At 32.0% G+C, this 10553-nt stretch overlaps 2 protein-coding genes across 3 annotated transcripts; both read left to right on the top strand.

The window, feature by feature from the left end:
• Window positions 1–2287: 2287 nt before the first annotated feature.
• Window positions 2288–6691, top strand: LOC139881362 (UDP-xylose transporter 3-like). 2 transcript variants are annotated; one of them, XM_071865848.1, is made up of 9 exons: window positions 2288–2649; window positions 2738–2770; window positions 2884–3044; window positions 4499–4683; window positions 4821–4888; window positions 4991–5123; window positions 5419–5580; window positions 5644–5916; window positions 6276–6691. In XM_071865848.1, exons 3-9 carry the CDS (start codon window positions 2921–2923, stop codon window positions 6390–6392), a joined length of 1062 nt encoding a protein of 353 aa, XP_071721949.1. In that variant the 5' UTR covers window positions 2288–2649; window positions 2738–2770; window positions 2884–2920; the 3' UTR covers window positions 6393–6691. The 2 variants fall into 2 exon arrangements, with proteins under 2 accessions (XP_071721949.1, XP_071721956.1); XM_071865855.1 differs by lacking the exon at window positions 2738–2770 and having other exon boundaries at window positions 2564–2649.
• A 1103-nt stretch (window positions 6692–7794) lies between these two features.
• On the top strand, window positions 7795–10266 carry LOC139881353 (small ribosomal subunit protein eS26x-like). The gene is made up of 5 exons (XM_071865841.1): window positions 7795–7912; window positions 8013–8105; window positions 8832–8916; window positions 9005–9138; window positions 9841–10266. Exons 1-5 carry the CDS (start codon window positions 7910–7912, stop codon window positions 9916–9918), a joined length of 393 nt encoding a protein of 130 aa, XP_071721942.1. The 5' UTR covers window positions 7795–7909; the 3' UTR covers window positions 9919–10266.
• Window positions 10267–10553: the final 287 nt, after the last annotated feature.

Raw genomic sequence — 10553 nt, 5'->3', positions numbered from 1 at the left:
CCATGTTAAGTAGTTGTTTCCACTTGTTCTAAATGAACAAATTTAAGCCTTTTTAAATTCGACATTTTCTATTATCAAAAAGATGAATAACATAAATCATAATCATAATCAACTTCTATTTATAGACAAATAATAAAATGAAATTAGAATCATTTTAAATTCATAAGTAGCAAACAACAGAATAATTGTATGATTACAAATAATAAAACCACAAGGGCAGGATAGAATATAGGTTCACCCGGTAGTATATTAGCAACAATGATGATAGTTAATATGACCAATACAATAGGAAAAATCATCCTTGTGTGAATCATTTTTACAAAAACTTTTTGAGAGTAGTAATCTGAAAAATGAAGATTGATTTGTGAAAATGTGAAAACGGAGATGTTTATTTTATATTTGAAAAATATAGTTGTTGTAACGTCGTCAGTTGACGTTAACAACCGTTATGTATATATGACCGTTGTAACACGTTAGTTGATGTTAACGAATAAAGTCACTATATCAAAACGCGTATGAGTAATATAAAGGACAAGATTTTTTTTCTTCTTATTTTAACTTTTAAGATTTACTTTTAATAAAAAATACAAACTACTTTTTCTTATTTTAACTTTTAAGATTTACTTTTAATAAAAATACAAACTACTTTTCTTATTTTAACTTTTAAGATTTACTTTTAATAAAAATACAAATTACTTTTCTTATTTTAACTTTTAAGATTTACTTTTAATAAAAATACAAACTACTTTTTCTTATTTTAACTTTTAAGATTTACTTTTAATAAAAATACAAACTACTTTTTCTTATTTTAACTTTTAAGATTTACTTTTAATAAAAATACAAACTACTTTTTCTTATTTTAACTTTTAAGATTTACTTTTAATAAAAATACAAACTACTTTTCTTATTTTAACTTTTAAGATTTACTTTTAAGAATAAACATTAGTATGCATGAAATAAATATTGATTAATTGCATAAGTAATCATAAATGTTAGATAACATATAAAGACCCCATCGTATTCGTATTGATCGGAATTAATCTCGACCCATGGTACCGTGTTGTCAAATGACGTGTTGCGTACATAAAGTACCGTGTTGTCAAATGACGTGTTGCGTACAATCATGAGGTCTTATTAACATAAATATAAATGTTAGTGAAGTTAATAAGAGTTAGATTACAGAAAATATAATTCAGGCGGTATAACCGACCATATATAACTTAAATAACATAAATATAAATGTTAGTGAAGTTAATAAAAGTTAGATTACAAAAATATAATTCAGGCGGTATAACCGACCATATATAACTTAAATAACATAAATATAAATGTTAGTGAAGTTAATAAAAGTTAGATTACAGAAATATAATTCAGGCGGTATAACCGACCATATATAACTTAAATAACATAAATATAAATGTTAGTGAAGTTAATAAAAGTTAGATTACAGAAATATAATTCAGGCGGTATAACCGACCACATATAACTTAAATAACATAAATATAAATGTTAGTGAAGTTAATAAAAGTTAGATAATTTCTTACCTTGATTAGTGACGTGTGCTTGCTTAGATAAACCTTGATTATACGGAGCACTTCGTGCTGATAACGTGTTATATTTCCGTAGGCTTATAACTACCTTTAGTGGTCTAGTTCAATATATTCAAATTGAAAGAACCAATAAAAGAGAGATGTGTTGTAGAAGATATAGGAGAGAAAGAGGTTGAAGAGAGGTGTGATGTATTTAATGTATATGTGTGTTTTTGTAACTTACATTATGCACATATATATAGTACAAATTTTACTATCCATATTTGACTAATTACCATCCATATTTAACTACTAAATTTACAACAATTCTTATAATATTCTGTTATATTCCCATCTTATTCTTGTTATTATTCTCATTTTCATTTCTCTAAATCTAAATATATCAAGTACACCCTAATTATTAATTGTTAATGAATAATGATGAATGATTGCAATGAAATGGATGTAGTTATCTATTTAGTTGTATTAGTTTAGTGTGTGTACTTCATTATTGAATATAGTTGTACCATTTTAATTGCTATTGATATTTTATTTTAATTTTAATAGTAATAGTAATAGTAATAGTAATAGTAATTAATAGTAATAGTAAAGTAATTGCTAATTGCTAATGCTAATTGCTAAACTGCTAATTGCTAAACTGCTAATTGCCTAATTAGTACTTGCTATTGTTATTTTTTTTTTTCTTAAAAAAAAAAAAAAAGTGGTATGGAGGTAGTATATTGTAATTTTGAAACAAAGGAGTCAACACTAACATCCGATCCACCTACCATTTTCGGTGATGCAATTATCACATGATCCGCCGGCGTAAAACTTGCCGGAATATCACATTTTTTTAAACAACTCAATTTTTGCTACCATTAACTTTTTCGTATTCCTTTTCCCCGTTTTCTTCATTTACACAACACCTTTCTTTTACATCACGAGTTCCACCTACTAATAATATTTAATTTTTAATTTCATACTTACTACAGTTTTTATTTTTAATTTACATTTACATTTATATTTATATTTATATTTATATTTATATTTATATACATAATAAATAGTACCATATTCCTCTTTGATCTTCATTCTAATAACAGTCGGTATCAGCTTTCAGGTGACCTTTTACCTTTTGTATTCTCTTGTAATTGCAGATCTAGGGTTTTGTTTTTCTCAACTTACTTTTGTATATTCTTGATTTGCAGTTACATTTTGTTTACTTGAATGCGTTATAATAGGTATAATTTTGATTTATTATGCTTTCTTCCTTGGATTTATATGTAGAATTAGTAGAAAGTTTTGAACTTGATGCTAAATTTGTGTATTAAAAAGCTTTTTAATGTCTGTACAGGCTGTAAAAGAATAAAGATCTAAGATTTAAGAATAAGATGAGTGAGGGGCAGCAGAGGATTCAGTTGGGAACAATTGGGGCTTTAGGTTTATCTGTTATTTCTTCAGTTTCAATTGTGATTTGCAACAAGGCCCTCATTAGCACCCTTGGTTTTACCTTTGGTAAGTCACTATTCACATTCATCTTTTGCATAAATTTTGTTGTTTCAAGATGGCAACTTTTATGGATCAAGATAGCTCATTGTGTTTCATTTTGGGTGGATGTGTGTACTCGTTTGCATTGCCCGTGATAGAATTTTTGTGAAAGTAGCTTTATTGTGATCATTGATCTATAGGCGTTCCCTTGTGTACTTCAAGTTTGATGTCACTTGATTTATGGGAATCTTATTTTTTCGTCATTAAATTTTGAAGTCTACGGCTAAAGAGATTACTAAAGTAGAATCCTATAGTTGGTTCATGTAAATATTCTTTGGTGTTTTTAAAACTAATAACCTTGTAAAAGTCTTCCATTCTTCAAAGTTGGTTTGTTTAACATTCACGCGGTCTAAAAATATTGTTTATACTTAATATGGTATCTTATGTGTTTTCGTTTTTTGAGAAAAAAAGAATTTTATATGACTCGAATAAGAGGTATAAAAGGAACCACTTGGGCTTGCTCAAGTGGCCACCGGACTCCTAATGAAACCGGAGGTCTCGGATTCGATCATTGGCACCGTAAAACGTCCAAGGCTTTCTCTTGAATCTAATTAGGGATCTCCAGTGGAAGTTGCTTTACCCGGCATCGGGGTGACACCTGGGTTTCCGATGTCCGAGGTTTACCTGCTATGGGGAGCGGATGTGCTCGTTCACAGTGAGGTTCCTCGTAAAAAACAGGACTAAATAGATAGACAAAGCAACACCCAAAATGAGGATTTACACAACTTAGCGGGTGCCCAAACGGAAAAAAGTTGAAACTGTTTCATGGATGCGTACAATGCCTACTATTTTGCATAAAATTTGAGTGGAAATCTTTGAGGGCCACTTTAGAAAGTGCATTTGCGTAACCTATTTGTTTCATTTTGTCAAAATTAGTTCTTATATGGATATCATAGATTTTATTCACCAATTACATGTAGTTGGATGATAATTCAACTTTTACACATCATATTTGGTCAATCATATTTGATATCTGATGTCTATAGTTCAATTTAAAAGTATAAGTGGTTTGAAATATTGTGCACCCTTTTCTTCTCTTTGGTTAATTGGTTTCGTATCATACTTTTTACTTTTTGTAGGTGCATACGTTGCTAGTTTAATTAATATTGAAAGGTTTCTGAAATAGTCATTTTGAACCAGCATTTATATATTTCTATTTTGCACTGCAAATAAATGCTCGAACTTCTGGTTTGGACTTTCCTAAAATAAATTTGACTTTGCTTCTCATTTGAGGCAAAATTTTCACCTGAATTTATTACAGATCCTGACAACGTTAATTATGCTACACGATAGTCGTGCATTTTTAAAATTATGTTCGATGTCAGAAGTTAATTGTAGAGATATTATATTTGCATGATATACAATTCTCTGTTTTTTATTTTAACCTTCTTTAATTTTGATTCGATTCCTTGGTCTCTCAGCTACAACTTTAACAAGCTGGCATCTTTTAGTCACGTTTTGTTCGCTACATGTTGCGTTATGGATGAAATTCTTTGAGCACAAGCCGTTCGATCCTAGAGCTGTCATGGGCTTCGGCATATTAAATGGGACCTCTATTGGCCTTTTAAACCTTAGTCTCGGTTTCAATTCTGTTGGGTTTTATCAGGTAATGATGACTATTATTAAATAAATATTTCAGATTTAATTTAATACCTGTGTTCTATTCCTACTGTATAAATATTTGCAAAATTGTATAAAACTTTCTTCCGCACTCATCATTTTCGAAGTTTCGTTTTGTTGCAGATGACAAAATTAGCTATCATTCCCTGCACTGTACTTTTGGAGACGCTTTTTTTCAGCAAACAGTTCAGGTTAAGTTTTCGAAAAAAATTAGCTCACCATCTTAAAAAAGATTACAACTGTATCACTTACTAAAGATGTCGTCTTTAATATTTGTTGAATTGCATCTGCAGTAAGAAGATTCGTTTCTCACTTTGTATCCTGCTTCTGGGAGTTGGTATCGCAACTGTAACCGACCTGCAACTGAATGTCATGGGTAGCATTTTATCTCTGCTGGCAGTCATCACAACTTGCATCGCCCAAATTGTATCCTTTTCTATGTTTTATCTCGGGTGGGTCAGGTTGAACTAACGCACTAATCTAAAATTTGTCAACTTTTTATTGCTAGTGTGTCGAATGTCATTCAACATCACATTAATATTTCTTGAATTAAATAATTTTTGAGGTTACATAGATTACATTTATACTTTAGGCAACTTTTGACTTTTTTGTGACCCGTTTCCTTGTATGTTAATTTAATTCTGTTAAAGAGAATTTAATCCAAAATGATCCGTCCATAAATGCATGAATATTGGTTCAATCTTAACCATTTTTATCTCAGATGACAAATACAATCCAGAAGAAATTTAAGGTTTCTTCAACTCAACTCCTGTACCAATCTTGCCCCTACCAGGCTCTTACGTTGTTCATCGTGGGCCCATTTTTAGATGGCCTTTTGACGAATAAGAACGTTTTTGCTTTCAAATATACACCTCAAGTTCTGGTGAGGACTAACTACTTTTTTCTTACTTTGAGTAAACCAAATCCTAATCGTATCTTATTTCAGGCGTTTATTGTACTTTCTTGCTTTATATCGGTTTCGGTGAACTTCAGTACATTCTTGGTTATTGGGAAGACGTCTCCAGTGACTTATCAGGTTCTAGGTCATCTAAAAACATGTTTAGTGCTGGCGTTTGGTTACGTTTTACTACATGACCCGTTTAGCTGGCGAAACATTATTGGAATCCTTGTCGCTGTTGTCGGCATGGTACTCTATTCATATTTCTGTACTCGTGATGCCCAACCAAAGGCCACCGAAGCATCAACACAAGTTTCTCAGGTACATATTTTTAACTTACACTTAAATGGTTATCTGCACGCATTTTGTTCGGCATTAAAATACTGCATATACACATAATTTTGGAAACTACACATAAGTATTTGATTTAATAGCTACAAATAAGCAAGGTATGATTACAGCGCCAGCTGTTAGGTTAACAAATATTGCTGTTCGCTGCATCTGTTTCTTAAATATACTGATACGAAAAATTTGCACCCCTTACCCCTTAATAATGGAGTAATAATAATGATAAAAGAATGAAACTTGATCATATTATTATTATCATTATTATTATTATTAATAATGTTGAAGACCTGATACCTGATTATCTCATATTTTTGTTTGTAAAATTTATTAAGGCAAAGGAGAGCGAGACTGATCCTCTATTAAATGTTGAAAATGGAGTGAACACACTAAACGAAAGCAGTCCTCAAAAAGCACCTGTATGGAGTTCAGATAAGGATCTGCATGCGTAATCGATCATGTAGAACAAGACTATTATTATTATTATAGCGGAAGACAAAGGTGAGCGTTTCGATCCAGTGATGAAGATGTTGCTGTGATTAATATTGGGAATATTGCAACTTGTTATTGTATTATTTTATGCAAACAAATTAGAAGTCCAAGTATTATTGAGTTTGTTTGTAATAGTAGCTTACCCTTGGCGTTCCAGTTATTATAGTTTCTAAAGCTACAACAAGAAAACATCTTCATTGCTGGTTTTGAGGCTGCATATGAATTCAATGAAAATATAGCTATAGCAGGTTCATCACTTTATTGATTAAATAATTTTTTTAGCTATTTTATCGAGTTTTACACTCGGGGCATTTAGCAGACCATACCCTAAAACAAGTTGTGCTAATTCTTAAAAAAATTATAATCAGATATACAAATATACTTAGCATATTATTAAATATACACGAGCACCTCCCGAATTATCCTTGTGTTATTGAAATTACGACTATTTTTTCCTTTTCTTTTGTCAACCGGATTTAGCAAACGTTTCACGCCGTGAAGCGAGGGCTTCAGTTGATAACTAAAAAGGGGATAGCTTTGTACTAACAAATGAACATTCATACAAGTCTTCTCGTTTTAATGCTTTACGCATCTACTTTCCTTATCATTACTAAATGACTAATTACCATCTTTTTCTTATGAGTCTGCTCGGAGATAATTATAGAAACAGTATGTCGACTTTGGAGTTGGGTAATACTATCTACATTTTGCATCCTCATACTTTTTTTTCTCTCTCGGTATACTTGAAATTCCGACACGCTTTGCGAGCTGACTAATCCCAGGGCGACTACCCGTTTTGCGGGCAGCCCGAAGTCATCGCGGGTTAACCTCCGCGGCCATGATGGGGATTAATTTTTTCATACCTTGTGATTCTGGATTGGATACTGCACGAATTGGTCAACCGGAATATGAAATAGGAAACTCTTAGGAAATCGGGGATTTTGTTGGGGAATTGGTGTAGTAGTGGTGCTTCGAGACTCGACAGAATTGGGTAATGTTGAATGTTGATGTATGCTTATGTGCCTTATCTTCCTGGTTGATGTCCGAACACTCGCAAAAAATCCTAAGGTTTGAACAAACTAACAACACATTTAAGTAGCTAGGAAAGAGTCATAAATGATCACGCGATAATCCAATTAGTCAATATATATATGAGTAAAAATTATCAATCTTCTCAAATAACTTAACAGAATAAACTTCAACAGTTCACCCAAATATTTTTAGCATGTTAAGCAAACAATTTCAGTTAACAAACTAACAAGGTGCCGTTTCTAAATGGGCTATACACGAAAACTATGGGCTATGACATGAATAATGTAGCCCAACAAATATAACAAGATGGCCCATCTGGTAAAAGCCTATAATATAACCAAAACTCCTCAAACCCTAAATTCTAAGTATAGCAAGCGAGCAAATCAAAAGGCGGCAGCGGTGGTTCCCTCGACGAACACATCAACTCACATCACACTCTGCAAGGATGGTTAGTTATTTATTTCTATTTCTTATTTTAATTTATTGATAGATGAAGAAATTTAAAGTGTTTGTATTAATTAATTGAAATTTTAATGTATTTTGCGTAGACATTCAAGCGTAGGAATGGTGGACGCAACAAGCACGGCCGTGGACACGTTAAGTTCATTCGTTGCTCTAACTGTGGAAAATGTTGCCCCAAGGTACGAATTTTTATTACTATTATTCAATTTTACAATATAGTAAATTCATGATTATATTTTGGTTATATGTTCATGTGTGCCCTAATTTATGGAATAATAAAGTAGTTATTTCAGATTTATGAATTATGTGAAATGTAAAGAAATCTGTGTATGAGTTGTGATTTTAGTTGATTTTACATGCTTCTGGTCTCTTTGAAATATGAGAACTCTGATTAGACTTGGATCAGTTATCATTTTGAAAACTTTTTGTGTCTTCTAGTTTTAAAGCTTTAAATTAAGTATAAATAAGGATTTTAAAAAAATAAAGAATAATGAGCCTATAAGAGGGTAAAAAGCCAAACAGCTCCGAGGCATAGGTGTTGTTTGTTTTTTAAGATGTTTTTGTTTGAAGATCTGGACCATTTCTGTAAAGAAGATGTGGTCTAAGGTCTGTATGCTGAATTCTGAAGACCTTTTTTTTATGTCTACAAAATAATTTAATCCTGTCTGCATCACTTAGAAGCACATCTCTAAGGCTGCGAGATTGCAGTCAGAATAAGACATTATCTTATGTCTTCAGAAAAACAAACAGTCTGCAACAAAAACAATTGCAGGCGCGTAGACATAAGACATAATAAGATCTCCTGACTGAAAAACAAACGACACCATAATGACGTTAGTTGCAGATTTCTATACTCACACCATTTTGACGTAAATTGTTTTTTTTTTAAATTGGTGGTTGATTAGGACAAGGCTATTAAGAGGTTTCTTGTGAGGAACATAGTGGAGCAAGCTGCTGTTAGGGATGTTCAAGAAGCTTGTGCCTTTGAACGTAAGTCTTGTTTGCCTTATAAGGATTTTATGAATGATATGACTTATGTATGTATGGTTAAATGATTGAAATTTTATTGTTTGTTCAGAATATACACTTCCCAAGTTGTACTTGAAGATGCAGTACTGTGTTTCCTGTGCAATTCACTCCAAAGTTGTTAGGGTTCGTTCACGAATTGATAGAAGGAACCGTGAGCCCCCAAAGCGGTTTACCCGCCCAAGGGTATGCTACTTATTTTTGAACTTAATGTTATCATTTTATGCGTATATTGTTACCTATCATTATTTACATGCAAAGTTTGTGGACTTAGAATAATATGATCAAGTATGACCAGATACCGAAGTTTAGTACAGTGACTTTACGAGATTGATATGTGGCCTTAAATTGTGATGACATTTAAATCAGATGCTCATGCTATCGTTGGTGTTTGATTTAGTTAGCTCATTCATAGGTAGCTGCAGGCAGTCGTTAGGTGTCACATGAATGGTGTTGTGTCAATATATTTTTCTTTTAACATGTCTTTCTTCCCTATACGCTTCCAGTAACTTATCGTTTGATTTTCTAAGTTTTATTGTTTCGTAGAAGTCAATTATGTTCTTCAAAGCTGCTTAGGTAATTAGTAGTAGCTTGTTAAATATTAACACAAGTTATGTGAGATACAGTTAGAACACCTTCTGACCCATCTGGCTTGTTTCCTTTTACTCTATTTTGATTTGACATATGTCACATGTTAGATATTAGAGATTAGACAACCCTTGTAGATTCAGTTTTAAGTAAATGAGTAGACCTGGAAATCTCTATTTTTTGTTTTTTGTGATACGACTTCAGGGGTTGTTATGCTTCATACTATTCTGATAATTAAACAATTTTTCAAGTCCCTTTGTGTGTGAAAAGATGCGCTAAGCATTATTCATGTGTTTTCAGGATGATCTTCCCAAGGCGGGACAAGCACCGCGTGCAGGTGCTGGAGCTGGAGCTGGGCCTGCTCCTGCGCGTTCCTAGAATCACTAGTTGTGTTCTGAAGGTTTGTTCAGAAGTGGTGGTTGCCGTGGTTCAATTTACTGTTAGTTTTTGGCAATGATAATCGAGATCATGTATTAGTTTGTCGAGTTTTGGTGTTATCTGCATTACAATTTCTATTATTATTTTTTTTCATTTTGACTGATTGGCTGCTGGTTCTCTTTTGTGATATCAAAATGAATGTTGAAGTCTTAAGCTTTTGTTTAAACAACACTGCTGTGCAGGGCCAAGTTCAGAAACCTGACTTGTTGTGATCACAAGTCAACTAACATGTCATGTGTCATTTGTTCAAATGAAAACATATTAGTAAATGGATTTGAATTATCCCAAGTTGCTTGTTAACATGAAGTATCTTCTTATAAGTTCTGTGAGGAAGAAACAAAGTCATTTTTTATAGTGTTTATTTATTTTATGGAAAAATCTAAAGATAGGGTTATCATTAATAGATTTGGACATGCATAGTTTGTTTGTACTTTTATAGTAACCACTCTCCTCTTGCAAATAACTTCTACAAAGTATCAAATTTTGCCTAATCATTAAAATTTTGAAGTTAGCTCTTAGGATTACAAATAGAAAAACTCTTATTTTATTATTCTTTTTTTCTTCTTCTTTTTTTT

The sequence above is a fragment of the Rutidosis leptorrhynchoides genome, chromosome 1 (genome assembly GCF_046630445.1).
Source record: "Rutidosis leptorrhynchoides isolate AG116_Rl617_1_P2 chromosome 1, CSIRO_AGI_Rlap_v1, whole genome shotgun sequence".
Classification (NCBI taxonomy): domain Eukaryota; kingdom Viridiplantae; phylum Streptophyta; class Magnoliopsida; order Asterales; family Asteraceae; genus Rutidosis; species Rutidosis leptorrhynchoides.
This window is presented reverse-complemented; position numbering and strand designations above follow the sequence as displayed.

Coding starts and splice junctions, on each gene's coding strand:
- LOC139881362 (XM_071865848.1), top strand. CDS start 2,921: ATGAGTGAGGGGCAGCAGAGGATTCAGTTGGGAACAATTGGGGCTTTA. Junction 4,684..4,820: donor ATTCTGTTGGGTTTTATCAG/GTAATGATGACT, acceptor GTTTTGTTGCAG/ATGACAAAATTAGCTATCAT. Junction 5,124..5,418: donor CAACTTGCATCGCCCAAATT/GTATCCTTTTCT, acceptor TTTTTATCTCAG/ATGACAAATACAATCCAGAA.
- LOC139881353 (XM_071865841.1), top strand. Junction 8,917..9,004: donor AGAAGCTTGTGCCTTTGAAC/GTAAGTCTTGTT, acceptor TTGTTTGTTCAG/AATATACACTTCCCAAGTTG. Junction 9,139..9,840: donor AGCGGTTTACCCGCCCAAGG/GTATGCTACTTA, acceptor ATGTGTTTTCAG/GATGATCTTCCCAAGGCGGG.